Genomic DNA, 23,136 nt, shown 5'->3' on the forward strand with positions numbered 1-23,136 from the left:
CAGCATAATATCCAACTTCAATATCAAAAATTTGCATCCTATTTCCCTATTCAGGATGTGAAAGTTTCCTTAACTAACTGAAAACAGCAATATTATGCATAAACAGCCCATAGGCAGAAGCCAGCACAAACATACAGAGACTGCTCTTGCCAATGTCATGTACATGAGTTCCTTGCTTTTGCTTTAACAGGTGGTGTTATAACATAAAGTAGTACAATGAACCATGTTACTGTAACACTTTACCATAACCAGTCATTACCTGGGGACAGGTATTATGAAACAGGACATATACTATATGACTAACACAAAAGTAAGAAAATATGAAAAAGTTTTAGCTAGTAACTGCCTATGCTTCTGTTAAGAATTGGCATTGGGAACAGTTTTGTTCTGGAACAAAATTGAATGCTTGCAGAGCTATGCTTCCATAGACTTCAAATATTTCTCAAACATGTCGTGATTTCCATTTCAGTGCCAATCCATACCTAAGCTATTATCCCACTATTGAAGTAAAAGATATGCACTGTTTCCTTTGTAAATTCATCTCATTTTGCTCCAGAGCAAAGACGCTCACCTATGTGCAGGGTCAGAAGTGTCTCAAGACAGAAACCCTCACAAAAGCTAATACATGTTTTATTTATTATTGAAATTTAATTTTCTTCTTTACTTGTTGGAGGGAAACATTAAACAGACATGTCTCTCAATTATCTCTGTTCCATTCTGCCCTGTGCTTGATTTGTGAATGGAATGTTTTCTGTTCAGGCTCATTTATTTAGAGTCAAACTGCATTCACCTTACCAAGCCAGCTAGGACTGGGACACTGAAGAGTAAAACACATATTAGGCTCCCATAAGACAGACACCTCCCCACCTCAATAAATGTCTTGAGAATTGACAACTCTTTTTTTTAAACAGACATTTAAACGTTTCTTATTAAGAATACATGTCCACATGGTTGCCAGCAATAAACAAATAGTAGTATGGAACTATTTTGACCATATTCTTCCTCAACAGCATTTATAATAATGAAAACTGAATAAAGGCATAACTCAACTTTTTTTAAAAATCGCCCTTTAACTACCACAACGATGAGCAAAATCCTAGAGAGAATTAGATCTAACAATAGGAAAACCAACCTAATAACTGAAACCATGTTTTATTTCACCACCGTAATGTTCAAACACAGCAATCACTGGGCTGACAGATGTACTAAGAAAATTTTCAAACAAAAAATAAAAATGGAGGCAAATACAGCGCCATTTGCAAATCTAACCTACACACAGATAATGTGTAGTTAAAAATATGGTTGTTTCTGCAGCTCTCCAGAAAAAATGTTACAGCTGATGCCTCTTTACTGACAGACAGACAGACAGAGTGAGTGTGTGTGTGTGTGAGAGAGAGAAAAGGGTTGGTGGTGCTTTTCTAGGAAAAGACTACAGTGAATATGGCATAAAATTCTTTCCCAAGAAGGAAATAGCTTTAAAGGGAAACTGTCAATCTGTATTTATTTCTGAAACTCCATGTTTCCTGACACAACATCCCTTACAATTTTTTAAAAGTCAAACCATGTAAACCATGCAGCTGAAGAAATGGGTTTTTTACCCACAAAAGCTTATGCTCAAATAAATCTGTTAGTCTTTAAGGTGCCACCGGACTCCTCGTTTTTGTGGATACAGACTAACATGGTTACCCCTCTGATGCTTGAAACCATGTAAAGTTTTTGTAAGTGTTTTCTGCCTCCCCGCTATTTGTTTCTAAGGGTCTTAGAGAGCACCCAGCATGCTCAGCCCCACCTTTCTTTCCCCTCCCCTATTCTCTGTGCACATGCCTTCCTGCTAGGGTGACCAGAGAGCAAGTCTGAAAAATCGGGACGGGGGGGGAGGGGTAATACGAACCTATATCAGAAAAAGACCCAAAAATCGGGACATCTGGTCACCCTACTTCCTGCTGTCATTTTTTTCTGGTAAGCCTCCTCAGGAGCAATGCATGAGAGTTATGTAATCATTCTAATCATGAGCAAGGAAGTGCAACTATATCATAACCGACTATACACAAGAGTGGGTTTTTTTTGCTTTTTATTGTAGCCATTTTAAATATTACTTGCTGTATAGTATACCCAAACTTTTTAGAGTTGAATGTGCCCCTTTAAAGAAGTTAATCTGCTGCAAAAACGTCTAAATACAAAGTAACAAGGGAGGAGGAAAACAGGGAAAATTGGTTATAGATAATTTCACTACTGTTAGGTGTGCAACTGTCTTGAACAACTCACTTCTTATTGGATAACTGCCTAGAGAAAATACTGGCTACGTATCAGAACAAGAGTATCACTGTACTGTGCATTTGCAAAACACTATTACAGTACAATGGTCTACATCAACTGTCAAGTTAGCTGTTTACAAACCCTTAATATAAGATAATAAATCCAGTAACATACTCTACATATTAATTATATGAAACAGCAGTAGACAGCAATGTTATTCCATTACACTTGAACAGAAACAGAACAAAATATTGATACAGAAGTGTCATTTCAGAAAACAGAAAAATAACAGTAGCAAAACCAATATTGTTTTCAGCAGTTTCATTTTACTTCCAGTAAAATCCTAGGTAAGGTTTAATACTCACATTTTTTTTTTTGAGAGAGAGAGAGAGAGAGAGAGAGAGAGAGAGAGAGAGAGAGAGAGAGATTTGGTTTTGATTTTAAACTTTCAATTTATAGCACAAGTACAAAGTGGTGCAAGCGCTGCTGAAGTTTTCCTTCATACTATTGGAGTAATGCAATCCTAGTCATACTAATTTGTTATTCTGGTAGTGAACATCTTACTTTCCCATTTCAGCAGATTACACAATTTATATACAGATTGTAAAAACCAAATGATATTTTTATACAGAGCAGCCTCCCTGCATGTTTACCTGACCTTTAAAAAAATCCCTATCTTGTTTAAAACTATTCTGAGCAAACATCCAGGAAACCGTATTTTTATTCTATGACCTTGTGTTAATACAATAAATATACAAAACTTGTGAACTACTCAGACATGCAACATCAGAGGGACAGAATGAGTGTGTTTCTACAGAACCATGACATTCACTAGGATGGCAGAGCATTGTTAGTAATTTACAAAATATACAAACATCCCTCGGATAAATAAATCCAAATCCTAAATTACAGATCACTGACTATTGACATTCCAGTGTTTAAACTTCATACTTTCAACCAAATTTGCCACAATACAACAAAATGACAATGTAAGTGGGTGCATATTGTGTTAACTGATAGGAGACCAATACCTCTTTTAGTAAAGTAATAATATTTTAACAAACATCAGCCTTCAGTTCTCAAATCTAAAATGAGAATATTTTTCCTTTGGATCACAAATATTCATATATATTAATTTTGTACCATCATGTATTTTTGAGTGCAGAGGTAAACATGCAAGAATCATAGAATCATAAACATAGAATCATAGAATATCAGGGTTGGAAGGGACCTCAGGAGATCATCTAGTCCAACCCCCTGCTTAAAGCAGGACTGTAAGTAGACATGTGCCTGTCAGTTTCAAGTTGCTTTTTAATAATATCACATGCTGGTAATCTACTATTCTACAGTATGACAATAAATCTAACTGTGAGGATGGTGTCCCTCATACCCCATGAGAAAAAGAAAAATGCTTGATTTAGGCTTAAGATCCACCCTTAAAGGAAGTCCTCAGTACAATTTTCATACTTGGTTAAGATGACTCTCAAAAGTAGGACTTGGATCTAGAGAGGCCTGAAAGGTGCTAGCAGATCACAACACAAACTGTAAAATAAAAATTCAGATGGAACATTAAAGATTAAACAAATTTGAAAGAGAACTAAAACCTCCTCTACGGACTTTAAAAAAGTGCTGGGGAAAAGCTTTAGAGAGAGTCCCTGTTACTGTTATTTCAATTGCATTGTTTAATTCATAGTGAAGAGAATTCTATCTGGAGACAATACAATTACGAACAACAACTTCAGTATAGATCATATTACAATGCTTTCTTACCATATTTATCTTTACTACTAAAATTGGATTTCGAGAAGTTAAATTACGAATTTAAGTTGTACTTGTAATTTATACAGGGATTTATGTATGCAAGTGCTACGCTGCTCCAGGTATTAAGCTGTTGAAGGGTATTTTTTAAAATGGTCTTATTTTACAATATGCGTAAATTGAAGTGAGATTATTCCTCCAATCCACATTCAGGACATGGGGCCTCTCTGGGCTGGTCTAAAAGCACTTAAAATGCTGCAGCTGCACTGCTTCAGGAGAGACACTACCTACGCTGACAGGAGAGGTTCTCCTGTCAGCATAGGCATTCCATCTCTCCAAGCGGCGGTAGTTAGGTTGACAGGAGAATTCGCCCATTGACCTAGCACTGTCTATACTAGGAAATTAGGTCCATTTCACTGCATCACTCAGGGATGTCCTAGTATACACCAGGCCTTTCTAATGTTAAGGTTTAAACTTGCAAATCCTTATTCATATGAGCAGTCATACTGATTTCAGCGAAAGCATTTATGTAATATTTGGGGATCAAGTCCTTAATGATATCACTTTCTGAAACTGGCATTTTATGATTTTAAACTTAGTCCAAAGTACTACATATATTATCATCCAATAAACCAACCTACCTAGGAATCTCAAATGGCCTTAAATAGACAGCGACATGATTTTGAAGCAAGAGCTGATTAGGATTTGGAAAATTACTTAAGGACCAGCATGAATCACGGTGCATCACAGCATCAGTTTAATCTATTAGACAGATATCCATTTCAACAATGTGAATGTATTTAATTTTATTCTCTCTTAATGGAGATAAAAAATATTTCATTTTTCCAACTCAAAATAGTTAGGAATCTTCATTATTCAGCTTGAATCAAATCACACATGAAGGCTGAGGTGCGTTAAAAGGAATTCAAGTATGTGTTAAATGCCACAGTTTAAAAAATTTGATTAGAGAAAATATTCCTGTAAAAAAATTAAATACTGTATATTCAGATTTTTGGACAAGCAGTAAATAGAGTGACTGACCAAGCTATAGATTTAGTACCACTGGTAAACACAAATTGACACTGAAAAAAACACCCCCTCCCACACACACACACACACCACAAAAATTTCACTGCATTTAAAAGGGGGCAAACAACTGGTTATGGAAGTGTTCTAAAGGTTGGTAATTTTTCCTATAACAGAATGTGTTTTCCTAAGACATGAAAACTGAAATTAAAAATAGCAAATATAATCATTTAGCTCTTTGATCAAAACCATCAGTTAACTTCTCTTAACTGTACATCGCATTACACATTCTGGCAGCAAGAATGTCTATGCAATAGCCATTTCTGATTTAGAAAAAAGTATGCCATGAAAATGGATACAAACCAACACTATAATCATAAGTGGTACAGATAAATCCTGGACCAAAACACTAATTCAGCATGGCCAAATATCTCAACAATATTCATGCAAACTTGTAGATTTATATTAAAAAACCTACTGCCCCCCCCCCAAATTTACATGATCTACCATACTTATATCTGTCCATCAGCTGCTGAAACTGCCACAGCAGCAGCCAAATCTAGAGTCTCAAACTGTCAGTCTACTTCTTACAGTAGAAATAGGGAAACAGGCTCTCAGGAACAAAAATAACTGCTCCAAAGTGCTTTCCTTAAGTTAAAACAAAAGATTCCAGAGTGAAATACTAAAAAAAACCCTCTAAATACATTTAACTGATCACAGAAAGTACCATATCAATTTCAGAGCCATTGCTGAAGTTTCCACCAAAATATTGCTCCTCCAGAAAATATGGAGAATTATATATCTAGAATGTATATAATGTTTTAAAGAGGGCAAAGAAGGTTGGCTGTGGGTTTTTTTGTTTTGATAAATAAATGTATAAAGGAATAAAACAAGAATTTTTTTCCTGTTTTAGCCCATGCACAGCTGAAGGAGAGACATACATGCTGTGTGTATTTTGAACGCAAGTCTTTAGGAATAGAATTAATAAGATGGAAAATAAAGTACAGTCAAAGAACTGTAGTGATTTTCGTATTTCACTAAATTTGGTTACCCTTGAAAGCATTTTGAGCTGCACTAGTTGCTGCTGTAGATGCTGCATTTGCTGCAGCTGTTTGTACAGTTTTGTTGGCCATCACACCAGTTGCAAACTCTTGCTGGGCTTTCTCAAAACTAGCACCGGTTGTGCGGTATAGGCCGTGCACCTAAGACAGAAAGGGAGGGTGAAAGGGGAAGGGAGAGGAGAGAAACAAGAGTTAAAAAGTGTTATGATCATTCCATTATCTATATTTGTAGATGCTACACCAAAAGTCAGACAAATTAAATGAATAGAGTGATGGGGTAATTTGATTCTGTTGCCTGCTTGCAGCTGTATGGAGGATAATCAAACAGGTGAACTTTAGTCCCCAGCATCAACAGCAAATATTTGTTGATGTTTTAGACCTATGTGCCTTTTAATTGGCATTAAAATGGTAAAATCCTAAACAATTAAAAAATGGAAATATAGCAAGTATAGAAAACCACCTAGTGCAACATATTTGACATTAAGTGACACTCAAAATTAAACAGTTCTTAATGCATTAAAACGTAAAAAAAAAAAGAAGAAACAACGCTCTTTATAGAAAGTATAGTTTAATCTGCTGTGGTAGCACATTTGGCAGGGTGAGGCAAATTGCTTAGTTGGGTTAAGATGACTTCATACTGACTGTTTGAAGGAAAGGAGCTTTTTGACAGGTCAGAGGAATGCTTCCCAAGAGATGCAGTGAGAGCAATGGGGAAAAATTTATCCCCTGAGCTGCCCCAGGTAGTAGTCGCAAAATGCTTTTTCCTACTGCTTGGAAACCAGCTATCTATAAAAAAAGGACCTGGCTCTAGCCCGTGTTTCTAGCCTGGAGTTGCTTACGGAATCAGTCTCATCCATGCTCTGACCTTGTCAACACCTTCCCTCCAATCCACATTTGCAGCTGCTAATCCTAAATCAGTTAAGTACTCCTCCAATAACACCATCCCTCCTCCTGTTGCTTCCCTAAGATAGTTTCTTAGATATGAAGACAGAGGGAACATCATCTTTCCTTCAGTGAAGCTTATGAAGGTTTAAGTTCTATCTTATTTGGCTTGTCTCATAAATGTTATTCCATATCAATAAAGACGTAAATAGCTCATGTCCAGATAATCATGTATTCCTGAGGAACCCAACTGTGTGTGACAGATCAGTGCCATGAGGAACAGCAGGATAGGAGAAAGGGAAACTCATCTTAAAAAGTTATAGCACAGGAACGGGTTATGCTCTTGGAGGGAAAGAAGATAACCACTGGATCTCTCTCTCCGCCATGCCACCTCTGAACTTCTTCCCAAATACCAGCAGGACAGAATCTTTTAGGGATGGCTGAAATCCCCAAAAGGTGACAGTCCCTTAAAGATAAGGTAGGAAAACTAGAATAACAGAGAGGCCACCCCTGTATGCATTTGAACAACACACATCTTATTTGGGTATTTTGTGTGTCTAAGTTTATGCCTTCTGGATAGAAGGCAAACAAGAAGGAACTGGGTTCTACGTACTATATCCTAATCTAGGAAATATTTCTACAGTGCTGTCAAGTCCAGGACATCTTTCTTAGGGATTTTTATAGTACTTATCACTAGAGTATCTGAGAATGCAATTTTTCAAATGTGGATGCCTAAAGCTAGGACGCTAAATAAAAGTGGCCTGATTTTCAAGGTTGCAGAGCACCGGCAGCTCCTACTGACTTCCAAAGGGAGATGGCTCCAAGAACAGATGAAAATTACTCAGCACCTCTGAAAATCAGGCCACTTATTTAATAGCCTGATTAGTCCCCCATGTTGCAAAATTACAACCAGAGTGCCTGGCACCTCAGTGCAATGTGTCCTGTCCTTCCACTGGGGCAGGTTTTGTCACATTCTCTCTCTCTCCCCACCACTTACTGTCTTTACTATCCCCACACTCAAATCCTCCACTGACAATTTCAGTTTGCACAGACTAAATAGTATCTTTGTTTTACACAACACACACACAAAATGGCAGTGTCTTCTGTCTCTCTGGAAACAAGCAAAAAGGTATTACAGAAATGCAAACAGTACAGGTAAAGCAAAGCAGGAAGAGGACCTATAGGAATATCAATTAACCCTATCAATTGTGAAGATGCAGGAGAGGACTTCCCTAAAGCAGAAAATTAGATCAGGGGACAGTGGAGTAAGTGGAAGTCTGAAATAGTAGAAACAAAGCAACTTACCTTTTTAAACATAACTAGTGAGATGACAGCAGATGCTGTGAAAAGCGCTGTTATGATTATCATCATAATGCCAACAGGAATACTCTCGTTAAGCCCAGTCAGAGATGAAATCCATCCACTAAAGAAAAAAATGACAAACTTTATTACAGTAGTGCACTACATATTTCCTTTTAAAGAAACCTTTGTAACCTTCTGGTTCTGTTCTGACTTGAGAAAAGTAATGAAAATTATAAAATGTAAACAGTCAGTTTTATAAAGTACTTTTAGAAGTTCAGTTCCTAAATTATGTAGTCTTAAAGTTAGGGCACATCTACACTACAAACTTTTGCCAATGTAAGTTACGTCTGCATAAAGCTGCCACAGTTAGTATATCGCTTGTGTGCATGCATACTTGGCTCCTTGCATCAGCACCGCGCACACTCACCAGGAGTGCTTGTGTCGATACGCAGTGTGGAGCAGCACGGGTAGGTATCCCAGTGTGTAACTCACCACTGTCCAGCACAATGTCTTTTGGGAAGTTTTGGCAATGCATGGGGGGGACAGAAGAGAGTCATGCAGGACTGACTGGGACTGTGGAATCAAGTTCTCATCATGCACCTTTCTCCACCCCATAATGCCATTTCTATCCATAATTTTCATGCCTACTTTGAAAATCCCACAAACCCACGTGGAACTTGTCACTGTCCGCCACCACCTACAATAGCATGGAGCCTGCATAGCTCTACACTACTGTCATGAGCACTACAACTACAGGATGCACGATCCTCTGGTATTTACAGAGCTGCAAGAGGAGCTGTGGGGAACATGACAATTTTCTGGAAGACAGACTGCTGTGGGACATAGAGCAAACCAATTCAATATTGTTAGTGGCATTCACAGAACAGATGCAAATGGTGGAGCGCCACTTCTGGGCCTGAGAAATGGGCACTCACTGGCAACACTGTAAAAAAAACTTGCAGGTTTCCTGGTTAAGAAAATATATACACCTCTACCCCAATATAACGCTGTCCTCGGGAGCCAAAAAATCTTACCGCGTTATATCGAACTTGCTTTGATCCACCAGAGTGCGCAGCCCCGCCTCCCCAGAGCACTGCTTTACCACGTTATATTCGAATTCGTGTTATATCGGGTTGCGTTATATCGCGGTAGAGGTGTATATGAGATGACCAAATCCATTCTGTCAGAGACATGCTGCTAAAAGAACCTCAATGGCAAACAAAAAAGTAACATACTATATATACACACAAGTTGTTATAAATGCTTACACTTCCAAAGGGGAAAAAAACCCAGCCTCAAATATACGAACAGTAGGAAATGGATTAATCTCACACAAACAATGGCAAACAGAGAAGAATTAACCATTGTCACACAAACAACCTTGAGTAGCGCTGATCTGCTAGAAAAACATATGCATTTGAGAGTGTCTGTGGACATATGTGTATGTAGGTATGTGTCTTTGCTCTGTCTTTTTTGCAGTGCTGAGTTTGGCATTATTGTCTCTTAACTGGTTTTCACAAAGTTGATTTTGATCTATATCAGGGGTCGGCAACCTTTCAGAAGTGGTGTGCCGAGTCTTCATTTATTCACTCTGATGTAAGGTTTCGCGTGCCAGTAATACATTTTAACGTTTTTAGAAGGTCTCTTTCTATAAGTCTATAATATATAACTAAACTATTGTTGTATGTAAAGTAAATTAAGGTTTTTAAAATGTTTAAGAAGCTACATTTAAAATTAAATTAAAATGCAGAGCCCCCCGGACCGGTGGCCAGGACCTGGGCAGCGTGAGTGCCGCTGAAAATCAGCTCGCGTGCCGCCTTTGGCACGCGTGCCATAGGTTGCCTACCCCTGATCTATATTAAAAGTGGTGCAGGTACTGACACTATTTTTTGGAAACTTCAGCAAACTATCTTCAATCTTAATTTCAGCATTTCCTAACTCTGAAGTGGTCGACTTTGAAACGTTAACATTCTTTCAGAGTAGTTTTTAAATTGATACAATGTATATTTACAGTGCCCAGCATGTTTTGGGTGATGTATACAGTCAATGATTTTAAAAAATGTTTTTTTGTTTGTTTGTTTTTTGTTTTTTTGTTTTTTTTTTAACAAAAATGAAAATTTCCCACAATAGAGCATGCCAGCTAAATATAGTACCACCCAAACTTTATTTCCCCTTCTCTAACTATCCTATATTTACAGGAATCTCACTCTTGGAAAATAAGTGGTTTAGGAATCTCTCAGAATAACGATAAAACACTGCAACACTGTACAAAAGTAGACCAATGCCCAGAACACAGAAAGGTGAAAGTGGAGGGTTAAATTAAGTGGGGAGGGGTGGAGAAGGGAGGGAAAGGTAAGAGGTATAAAATACATCCACAGAAAAAGATAAGGAAAAAACTACATCAACCAACAGAACCTCAAGAATGTTTCCTCAAAACAAACAAAACTCTCAAGAGATATCTTAAAAGAAAACAAACCTCAGGTTCTGTAGCACAAAGAATGAATAAGGATTTCTCCCTATAATCTAAATTTAAGCAAATAGTGTTTTGTCTGCCTTGAGATTTGCACCAGAAACTGCTTTGCTTGAGTAAGTAGGAGCAGTGATGTGAACTAACTGAAGATCTGCCAGATCATAGCTATAAGAAATGCAATCAGACAGCCATTTAAATATGGCCCTTTTCATAAATGCAGTGTCAAAAGAATTGAACATTTGTACTTAGTTTACAATTAAATAACCAATTTAATGTCCTTTTAATGTAGAGTTTGTGGAGGTATGCAGGAATAGGAAAAATATTAATATGACAGTAAATGCAAATAGGTCAAAATGTTTTAGCATCTGTGCAAAGGAATCAATGCTAATTCCAGAAAACCACCTAACCCTTGTAAAAACTTGTCTAAAGGTGAATCAATTACTAGAACCTGAAGCTCAGAAACAACAAAACCTACACACGTTGCAAATGAAGTCAGGGCCACGAGGAAAATAGCTTTCCATTAAAGAAAACTAAGCTTACAGATGGCTCAAAAGGAGCTTTTATTGGCTTTGTCAGAACCACATAACTATCCCATGCCAGAGGGTGAATTTTTAACTAGAGGTCTCAAAAGTATCATGCTCCCCATGAACATGACAACAGGTGGCTGCAGAGGTCCCTGGTCTACATTCAGCTAGCTCATTGTGAATTAAAGCACATGATAAATCTAAATGGACTTGATCTTTGATCCTGATTCAAAAGATAGAAGGACAATCAAGTAGTTTAAGGGAGGCATTTAAAGGATCCATGTAGACCTGATTGCACCAAATCACAAATAGACATGGCAATTCTCCAAAAAGGGACATCTTTATGGAGTTTAATGTACCCATCCTACACACACCCACATTATACATCATTGCAAGCTTTTTTTATGTACATTTAGATGAGGTATGATGGGGAGCTGCCAAGTGGTGCCGTAAGCCAGCAGACAAGGTGAAACAACGGTACTAAAAAGTGTCATTTTTTTGCACAGTTCCAGAAACAACATGATAATGACTAGTTTTTACTGTTTAAGTTAATTTCAACACCTTAATGTGGCATTTATTGATCAAAGCTACCAAACGACAATGTATTTTTATTGGTTTTGCATGGGCAATTATTTTTTCTAGAAATGATTAAGCTGTTTAGCATGTGACAAAAATCAACATTTTGCAATACACTAACAAAATATTTTCACATTGCATATATAATTGTCAAAGTGTTAATTTTCTATACTTTCAATTGAAATTTGCTGAGCAGATCAATCACATCTCACACTGAAGGTTGTGCAGGAGTAGATTGAGTACCCATAGTTTGTAATGCATCATGAGTAGATATAAATTCATGTGAATCCCTAACCTAATGCTTCTCCATTTGTAAGCTTTGAACGTACAATGCAGTGTCTCATATGCCTAGTAGAATGTTTTAATTTGTAATTCTCTATCCATACACTACCCTTTGAAATACTCTAGAAACTAGCTTTTTAATTCAGCGAGACTTACGCATAGGTAGGTATTAACATTAGAGATGACAACATATTATGAACATTACTCCTGGGGGAATTCTGCACCAAAAAACAAAAACAAAAATTCTGCACACAATATTTTAAAATTCTGCAAATTTTGTCAAAATAACACTACATAATCATGGCAGTTTCAATTATTTTGGTAATTTATATCAAATTACCTGTCAGCAAGTATGTCTGTAACAATACAGACTCACAAAAATTCCCACAGCAGTAGAGAGTTAAAGAAAACCCTCTTCCTGATTCTCTGCCCCCTCACTTCCCCAGAGCCCAGCCGGGGGGGGGGGGGACGACGGGGACACAAAGACACCAGCTCCCCTCCCCTCCCAGAACCCGGCTGTGCCCCCCCAGCCTCCCTCCCTCCCTCCCTCCGAGAATCCAGCCATGCCCCCCCAGCCCAGCCCCCCTCCCTCTCTCCCAGAACCCAGCCATGGGCCCCACCCAGCCCAGCCCCCTCCCTTTCTTCCAGAACCCAGCTGTGCCCCCCCAGCTCAGACATCCTCCCCTCCCTCCCCCCCCAAAAAAATGTAGATGATGAACTGGTTCCTGTACTCCTCAAGGGCCCAATGGCACCTGAGCTTCTACAAGTCCTTATTTGTGCTTATACCAATAGGGGTTGCTACTCAATCAACTGTGGTTTTAGTCAGAACAATCTTCCCTGCATAGAACTGCATATATACCAAGGCAATGAACAGTGTGGTAACCCACACACTCTTAGAGATCATAATAACAAACAAGATGATAATGACGACTAGAAACATCACCAGCCCTATTACATTTCAATAATACCTGTACAAGTTTAGAATTAGATTTTGTTTTACCTTTTAGATTGTTGTTGTGAAGTCCAATTTTAGGTCTTGAAATAATACATAAAGTCACGAAACCAACAAATGAATGCAAATATTTCAAAGTGATCATTTGAACATGTTGATGGTGCCATTGCTAATCCCTGTTTCTATGGTAACAGCACCACTTGACAGCTCCACATCATACCTCATCTTAAAGTAAACATAAAAAGCTTTCAAATTATGTGCGCGCTTAGAGAGGGTTCATTAGGTCTACTAAATTGGTCATGTCTGCCACTCGTCTAAAATCTTTTCCACTTTTCGATATGTACTTTGGATACTTTTGGGGATCCTACTAATTGGAGCTTGCCTCTGGACTACCTCCAGGCAAGCAAAAGCTCTATGGTTCTGTTACACTGATGTAAAGTGACGGTTCTTGTGATGTTTGCCTCCACTGGGGATATCAGGGTCCACTGAAGTTGATTTACATGAAGACTTGCCATGGCTATTATGAATACAGCCGAAGCCCTGCCTGCCAGCATTTGTAGCCTGGTCCAGGTTGACACACACTAGTTCCAACATTTGCTGTGTCAGACTTTAATGTCCTCAATCCTGCCGAGGCAGGAAGATCTCAAGTTGAGCTCTGTCTAGCAAAGTTCCTATGTATTCCAACTGTTTATGGGAGACAAGCAAGGGGTTGCTTTGTGTAGTTTATCATGACTCCTAATCACTCCAGTGCTTTGGTGGGGACATGTAGTGATTCTTAGACAACTTCTTCAGTGGTGTCCTTCGTCAGGCAAACAGGAGAAAATATGTGATCCCATTCCTGTACATATAGTCCTTACTATAGTCAAACATTTCATGAAAACATGTGGTGCTGAAGCCAGCCCATAAATCAATACACAAAAATAATCCTATTCCTCTATGAAGATGACCTCAGGTCAAATTTCTGGGAGTCTCAGGATGCTTCTGTGGGGGCAGAGATTTCAGGTAATTCCCACTAAACCTGATGGTTATCTGGGTGATCCTCTCCAAACAAGCCTTGTAAATCATGCTTGTCATATTTGACTCCAAGATTTAAAATCCATCTACCTTGATCTTCTATGAGAGAAACCTTCCTGGTACAGTCACATTTCTTGAAGCCACTGAGCTGCCTGCCTTCCTCCTTTGCAGGTGAGGAGGACATCATACCAAAATAGATAAAACTAAAACCTGTGCTGAGTGCTCAAAATATGCTGATGCACTCTTAAAAGTGCTGATTGTTCACAACCTGAGTACTGATTAACCAAAACTCCAAAAAGAATTCATCCAAAAGCTGCTCAATGTAAAACTTTGATTTGGGCCTCAAAGTATCAAGTACTAACAGATGATTCAATGAGCACTTGGTTCTATGGGCAAAGCCTCGACATATCAGAGCCTCAACACAAATGCGCCAAGACAATGATTCTGCATAAATCAAAAACTTTCCAAAGAAAATAAAACCAGTGAGAAAGGGGGTACTGACCCTAAGAGACCAGCAGATTAGACAGTATGATTCAAAGGCTTGACAACATTCAGTGCTCTGGGACCATGCAGCCTGAAGCATCAACAAACTGGAAGGAAGTCACATATCAGAAAAGGATACTATCTTGATAAAAGACAGAATATACAATTCCCTTGTCTGCCGGCTTTCCAAAAGGAACCTACTGGAAGTTTTAAACAATGGCAACTGATGGTGCACCACAGACCAGTAAAAGGGAAGAATCTCACATGCTATCATCCAGTACTGCAGATAGCCAAAATGTTTACAATTGGTGAGGTCAACCCTGTCTTGTGTTGCAAGCACAAGACCCAAAAGCAAGACCTCACCAATCTTGTCTGAAAATGGATACTGACCATCAAAAGGTAAGTCCTCAATAGACTGCTGAATGTCCAGAGCTATCCCAAAATCACATAACCAGGATGCCCTTCTCATAATAACTGTGTAGGCCAGGGTTTGGCAACCTTACAGAAGTGGTGTGCCGAGTCTTCATTTATTCACTCTAATTTAAGGTTTTGCGTGCCAGTAACACATTTTAACCTTTTCAGAAGGTCTCTTTCTATAAGTGTATAATATATAAATTAAACTATTGTTATATGTAAGGTTTTTAAACTGTTTAAGAAGCTTCATTTAAAATTAAATTAAAATGCAGAGCCCCCCGGACTGGTGGCCTGGCCCGGGCAGTGCTCGCATGCCGCCTTCGGCACGTGTGCCATAGGTTGCCTACCCCTGGTGTAGGCCATAGTCCTCGAGAAAGCATATGCAGCTTCTAGAGCAGACGAATTAAGTCTGTGCCACCACCTGTTTCTCAGTTAATAAGGCCCTGAATGACTCCTTTGTATCATCCAGCAATTTGTCTGACAATTTTGACATCACCGCCCCATTAAGAAAATCATATTTTCCAAGAAGGGCTTGCTGTCCTCATCTGGAGCAAAGTAGTAGAATAAATCTTTCTCCTTAATGCATCCAGTCTCCTAACCACTTTTTCTTTTGGGGTAGACTTGAATTTCCCCTGCCACGATCTCTCATTAGCGGCTGTGACAATTAGGGAGTTTGGTGCTTGGTGGAAGTAAAAATAACCACAAACCCCTGAGATGGGACATGGTACTGTTTATCAGTATGTTTGGCTACTGGAGTGGTGTGAGCCAGGTTTTCACCAGTTGCAGAAGGGCATCATTAATCAGGAGGACTACACCCTTCCTGGCATAGATTCTTGGAAGATATTCAGTAACTTGTGGGTATTTTCCTATACCAGTTCAGGTTCAATACCTAGGACGGTAGCCATTTTCTTAAGTCTTGGTAGGATTTAAAATCCTCCAGGACTGGAGAAGCCGAAGTCAGCAGTGTTGAATTGTCTGGAGAGGACGAAGACAGAATAGCTAGGGCCAATGGTTCTTCGAGGCAAAAGTTGATGGTCTGGCAAGGGCTCCCCCTCAAAAAGGGGGACAGATATTGTGCCTTTTCTTAATGTGCTCCTCACCAAGACACAATGAGCAGCGTGTATGCAGGTCACTATTAGGAATGGAGACCTCACACCACAGGCAGCGCTTAAAACCCAGAAAACATTACATAACCCACTAAAACTAACACTACACTATTACAAGTACTAACTATTTACACTACAAGGATTCAGCAAGTAGATATGATGCAGAAAATAAACCGTGAGGAGAGAACTGCACAGGGAGCTCTAACATAGGCCAGTGGCAATAAGAAGGAACTGAAGGGGGAGGAGGGTCAGGGTGGTGCCTTTATATAGCCTTGTGAGGGACCATGAGGCGGCGCAGGGCACATGTGCTTCCCCAACAGGTACTGCTGCAGAGGAAAAGGTTTTGGGCTCTGAGCGTCCTCCAGATCATCTGCAAAACTACAGTAACTCCTCGCTTAAAATTGTCCCAGTTAACGCTCTTTCGTTGCTGATCAATTAGAGAACTTAAAGTTGCACAATGCTCCCTTATAACATTGTTTGGCAGCCGCCTGCTTTGTCCACTGCTTGCAGAAAGAGCAGCCCATTGGAGCTAGCTGGTGGGGGCTTGGAACCAGGGTGGACTGGCAGCCCCCCGATCCGCTAAGTTCCCTGCGCAGCAGCCACCCAGCAAGCTATCAATTGCTGGGCAGTTCAGCTGTTCCTCCACCCAACGCCCTGTGCTGCTCCTGCCCTCTACCTTGGAGCTGCTCCTGGGAGCCTCCTGCTTGTTGTGTGGTGGGAGGGGAAATGGGGTGCTAATGTCAGGGTGTCCCCCTCCCCCACACTCCTTTACCCCATCTCCACAGAAGAAGGGGGGGATGGGACACTACAAGGCTCAGGATGGAGGAGCTTGCTGGCAGCAGCTGCTGCCTCAACTTGCTGATCTACTTAAAAAGGCAATGTACTTAAGAGTGGGATCAGCGTACTTAAAGGGGCAATGCGCGTCTCTCTCTCTCTCACATGGTGTGTGTCTCTGTCTCTCTCTGCCATGCTGTCTCCCCTCCCTCCATTCCTGCTGCCTTGTAGAGTGTGAGGCTACATTAACGTGTTAACCCTTGAGGGCTCAGCTGAGTGCTAGTTCATCATTTAGCAATAAGGCATTCCCTGGGAAATATCCCACCCCTGTCCACCCTCTGACTTCACCACCTCAACCAAGCTTCACAATCATCATTGCTGTCTACAGTATTAAACTGTTTGTTTAAAACTTATACTGTGTCTTCTATAGTCTTTTGTCTGGCGAAAAAAAGTTTCCCTGGAACCTAACCCTCCTCCCCCTTTACATTAATTCTTATGGGGAAATTGGATTTGCTTAACATCATTTTGCTTAAAGTAGCATTTTTCAGGAACATAACTACAACGTTAAGCGAGGAGTTACTGTACTTCAATTTACTGTCAAATGTGAATCAAGGCTGGAATAAGCACACATACTCTCACCAATTCAGAACACTTAACTTCCTTGTATCATGCCCATTTGCTTCTAAATCCTTTAAAAGTAAGCAGCCAGGATGCATGCCATTGGTTAGCAAGGTATCCCCAACGTAATATTTTTGTTTTCACATTCCAATATGTTAATATAAACTGAAGTTGTTACAGAAGTCTGCTTGATTGAAATGTTAGTTATTGCAAGTGAAGCATAACTGAAAATTACATTAGTGAATACATTAAATCTCATTCTGTATGTTATTACCACCCAAGTTATTTTTAAGATTTCTTTTCTTAGTTTTATTCTAAATATAGGGCAAATCACATACATAAACACAGTCAATGTGACGTCTGAGCAGAGTTGATATGAAACTGGGACAGTTAGGGGCTTAGGGTGAAAGATAACATTCTGGTCACCCTAATATCAGGAATACCTGCCTCTCCAGATACCTTTGGGATAGATTTTTCCTACAATAAAAAGCACTCTACAATGATATCTTGCCCCCTCATCACCAAAACGCCAAATGAAAAATATTACCTACTAAATTATTTCTCTGCATACACCTATTGTCTTTTACACTGAGATTTTTAAAACACCAGTTTTATTCTTTGATATGCAACACAAAATTGAATAAAGCTAATCACTCACCAGTTACCCCATCCTTGAAATCCCGCAGCCTGGAGTACATGTACAGCAAATTGACAGATATATACAAAGAAGAACACAAAGAATCTGAAAGAACTGTCACTCCTGAAAGAGAAAACAAAGAAGCTGGTCAGGAAGTTAAAATCATATTCAAATACACAACTACATTACCCAAGTAACTTTTTCCAACCATACAAATTACTGGAGAACAGATTTTATAGACTGATTTAGACCATATTTAAATACCAAATGGTAGCTCTTTATATCTACATGAGCTTCTACTCTGAAAAGTGAAGACATTTTTACATAATCTTCTTAATTCTGCTTCTCTGTATTTAGAATCATAGAAGTGGTAGGGCTGGACGGGACTTCAAGTCGTCCTCAAGTCCAGCCCCCTGCATTGAGGCAGGACCAAGCAATTCTAGACCATCCCTGACAGGTGTTTGTCTAATCTGTTCTTAAAAACTTCCAATGATGGTGATTCCACAACCTCCCTTGGAAGCCTATTCCAGTGCTTAACTATCCTTATAGCTAGTTTTCCCTAATATCTACCCTAAATCTCCCTTGCTACAGTTTAAGCTGATTACTTCTAGTCCTATCTTCAGTGGACAAGGAGAACAACTGATCACCATCCTTTTATAACAGTCGTTAACATATTTGAAGATTGTTATCAGGCCCCCCACCTCAGTTTTCTTTTCTATAACCAAACATGGCCAGGTTTTTTTAAACCTTTTCTCATAGTTCAGGTTTTCTAAGCCTTTTATCATTTTTGTTGCTCTCCTCCTGACCCTCTCCAGCTTGTCCACATCTTTCCTAAAGTGTGGAGTCCAGAACTGGACACAGTACTCCAGCTAAGACCTCGGCAATGCTAAGTAAAGCGGGACAATTACTGCCTGTGTCTTACATACAACACTCCCATTAATACATATCAGAATAAGAGTCTTTTTGTAATTGCATCACATTCTTGACTCTCATTCAATATGTGATCCTCTATAACCCTCAGATCCTTTTTAGCAGTATTAACGCCTAGCCAATTATTCTCCATTTGGTAGTTGTGCATTTGATTTTTCCTTCCTAAAAGCAGTACTTTTTGCACTTGTCTTTACTGAATTTCATCTTGTTGATTTCAGACCAATTCTCCAATTTAACGAGGTTGTTTTTTATTCTAATCTTATTCTCCAAAGTGCTAGCAACCTCTCCCAGCGTGGTGTCATCAGCAAATTTTACAAGCATACTGTCCACTCCATTATCCAAGTCACTAATGAAAATATTGAATAGTACCAGACCCAGGTCAGAGATTGCTCCTGGACCCCACTAAATACATCCCCCCAGTTTGATAGAGAACCACTGATAACTACTCTGTGTGTAAAGTCTTTCAACCAGTTGTGCACCCACCTTATAGTAATTTCATCTAGCTAGACCACATTTCCATAGTTTGCTTAGGAGAATGTCATATGGGGCTGTGTCAAAGACCTTATTAAAATCAAGACATATCACACCTACAGAGTTTCCCCCCGATCCACTAGGTCAGTAACCCTCTCAAAGAAGAAAATCAGGTTAATTTGGCATGATTTGTTCTTGACAAATCCATGTTGGCTGTTCCTTATAACTCTATCACCCTCTAGGTGCTTTCAAATTGTTTGTTTAATAATTTGCTCCAGTATCTTTCCAGGAATCGAAGTCAGGCTGACTAGTATACAGTTCTTCTTTGCTCCCCCTTTTAAAGACTAGTATTATGTTTGCCCCTCTCCAGTCCTCTGGGACCTCATGCATCCTCCATGAATTCTCAAAGATAATAGTTAATGGTCCTGGGATTGCTTCAGCTAGTTCCAAAAGTACGCTAGGATGAATTTCATCAGGCCCTGCCAACTTGAATATATCAAATTTTAATGTTCATTAACTGTTCTTTCCCTATTTTGGATTGCATTTCTTCCCCCTTATTGGTAATACTGTGTTGAGTATCAGGTCACCTAAAGTATTAATAGAACCTTTTTTATTACCTTTTATGTCCCTTTCTAGGTATAAGTCATTTTGTGCCTTAGCTTTTCTGATTTTATGCCTATATGCTTGTGCTACGCTTTTGTACTCATCCCTGATAACTTGTTAATGTTGCCGCTTTTTGTAGGATCCCTTTTTGATTTTTAGGTCATTGAAAAGCTCCTGATGGCGTTATAGTGGCCTCTTACTATTCTTCCTGTCTTTCCTTTGTACTGGGATAATTTGTCATTATGCCTTTAATATTGTCTACTTTAGAAACTGCCAGCTCTCCTGAACTCCTGTATCCCTTAGATCTTCTTCTCATAGGACCATACCTACCAGTTCTCTGCATTCGTTAAAGTCTGTTTTTTTGAAATCCATTGTCCTTGTTCTGCTGCTCTCGCTCTTTCCTTTCATGATCATTTTCACCCAAATTGCCTTCAACCTTCAGATTGCCTTCAATCTTTAGGCCTTGTATACACTTGTGGCAGTGTGTAGGGTACATGTAACTACATGCCACAGTAAAAAGCAGGCTGCGTCCAGACTATGTTGTTTATCTACACATGGCAGTGAAAGGCTCTGGCAAGCGGGAGACAGAGGAGAAAGGTTCCAGCAACAGGGAGGCAGCAGGACACGACACTACTAAAGATAGCAGTGTAGACATAGAAAACTCTGCTTGGCATCTAGTGAGCCATGAATGGTATATACCCTAGGCTTCTGGCATGTCTGTATTCTACTTGCCTAAGCCGTGCCTCATCGTCTACACTGCTATATACACACCCATTCTAGCTGGGTGTGCAGTGTCTGTACTCTACATATATAGAGTATATAAGTATAAACCTACTCTTAGATTAATTTTGTATCTGCTTACAGTGACAAAAACAAGCCTTTGCTGGTTTTGCCTCCATAGTTACTGAACAGCCAACAAAGCTCAGAGAGGGAACTAGAGTCTATTCCTTCCTGTGCATCTTCAACAGAATGGTATACCAAGTTCCTTTCAATTACACCTGTACAAATTCACAGAATGTAGTGGGGCTGCACAGGTGTCTCTGAGGGAATAATTTTGGGGATAACGCATAAGAAAGAGAACTCTGGTTAACTCTCAGATTGGAGTTTGCAGGCCTGGTAGGGGAAAAAATCCACACCTTTTACTTGCAAGCTGAGAACATCTGATACAGAATATACACAGACATAATATACACAGAACCACAATATGTCATTTCTAGTGTTACATTTTCAACCACACTACTGGAACCATTTAGCAGCAAAAAAATTCTCATACACCTCATACTACCAGTTTATATACTCTCTAACTGGAAAGGAGGACTAAAAACAGGACCAAAAGAAGCAGATCTGGTTCTGAAAGACTGCATAAGTGATGTTCTTCTGACAGAACTATCAAAAGGCTGTGGAAGTTGGAAGAATTTATATTGCCACACAAGACAGAGATGGGGAAAACAAAAACAACAAAAAAATCATATATTCCCTCTCCGTACCAAAAAATAATTGCTAACCACTATACATTTTCTCCAGTCTAGTTTTAAAAGGTGCAAGCAATGAGTTTTCCACTGCCTCCCTGCAAAAACTATTCCACAGCCAAGTATGTGTGTCTGGGAGTGTTTTCCCTTGTGAAACTTCCTTCCCACTTCTTAGTTATGCCCTTATGTACCATAATAAATAATTCTCCATCCTTGGTGTGTTTACGCCCTTCATTAGGCAAACAGTATACATGTTTAGCTCTTTTAATCTTTCCTCATAAGTCAATTTCTTCAGCCTCCTGATCATTTCTAATGCTTCCTTATGAATTCCTTTCGAGTTCTTTTGTGCTCCATATGTCAACACCACTCCAATTAATCTTATTTACCTCTTCTTTTCCTACTTCTTTCCTTGAATGTTAAAGAGGAAAAGATGCATGCCCACCCTGGCAACCTCTTCTGACTTCTTCACACTGCATAACACAAAACATTCACTGGCATAGAGTACAAGGCAGAGAAGGAAGGAGACTGAATGCAGAAGAATCAGCAGGGGATGCTCAGCAGCAGAAGTGTAACTTCCTTTCCTCAAAACTGCAGAGGTGAGGCAAACACCAATGTCTATTCTTGGTCCACATGCAGCCCTCCTACTTAAGCAGGAAAAAGACAGGCACTAATGTCTATACTAGAAACTCTACAATGGCATAGCTGCAGATGAGTTGCTGTAGTGTAGACTCTACAGTGGCGGAAGGGGTTCTTCCATCACTGCACTAGACTTAGGTTGGGGGGAGGGATAGCTCAGTGGTTTGAGCATTGGCCTGTTAAACCCAGGGTTGTGAGTTCAATCCTTGAGGGGACCACTTAGGGATCTGTGAAGGCAGGGGGCTGGACTCAATGACCTTTCAAGGTCCCTTCCAGTTCTAGGAGATAAATTAATTTGTGGAGATATCCTATTTATTATTATTTATTTAACTACATCGCACGGGCATGACATTTTTCACAGCCCTGAATAATATAGTTAAGCCGACCTCACTCTGTAACATAGACTAGCCCTAAGTAATAAATGGAGCCTAGATACAAGCTGCAAAAAACAAACAAACAAGCAAAAAAAGAACCATTTAAAAAAAACAAAAAACATTTCAACTTTTTTTTGTGCTGAGGTAGGGGAAAAAGTGGAGAGGAATGTGAAACATATCACTGGGTGCTCACAGTGAGATCTCCTGTCTAGAGCCAAGAATTTTAAAACCTAAAAAAAAAAAGAAGTTTGTTCTTGGCTCTGCTGGGTGGGAAGCAGAGCTGTAGCTATGAAGCCCGGAGTAGTGTACACATTTGGGAGGAAGGTGGGAAGCCTGATACCATCCACCATTCTCTCCATATCCTCTTCCTGTATAGCCCAGATCAACCTCCATAAGCCTTATCCTGGACAGCATGGGCAGGCCGGCTCAGAAGCAGGAATTTCCAGCCCCAGCGCCAAATCATACTGATTTTCCAATCACCAGGTGGTCTCAAGCCCTTGGGAACTTTGACCCTATGT

At 39.6% G+C, this 23,136-nt stretch overlaps 1 protein-coding gene across 2 annotated transcripts in view; it reads right to left on the reverse strand.

Annotated features, from left to right (window-relative positions):
* Positions 1–4,326: 4,326 nt before the first annotated feature.
* SCAMP1 (secretory carrier membrane protein 1) overlaps positions 4,327–23,136 on the reverse strand; it is a 70,535-nt gene continuing 51,725 nt past the window's right edge. For both annotated transcript variants that reach the window (XM_024217329.3, XM_024217330.3), the window contains exons 7-9: positions 18,157–18,258; positions 8,289–8,406; positions 4,327–6,242 (exon numbers count right to left, since the gene is read on the reverse strand). In XM_024217329.3, coding sequence (XP_024073097.1) covers positions 6,078–6,242; positions 8,289–8,406; positions 18,157–18,258 — 385 coding nt within the window. In that variant the 3' untranslated portion in view covers positions 4,327–6,077. The remainder of the gene's footprint in view (positions 6,243–8,288; positions 8,407–18,156; positions 18,259–23,136) is intronic.

This window comes from Terrapene carolina, unplaced genomic scaffold (genome assembly GCF_002925995.2).
Source record: "Terrapene carolina triunguis isolate 2854851 unplaced genomic scaffold, T_m_triunguis-2.0 Scaffold69, whole genome shotgun sequence".
In the NCBI taxonomy this organism is placed as follows: domain Eukaryota; kingdom Metazoa; phylum Chordata; order Testudines; family Emydidae; genus Terrapene; species Terrapene triunguis.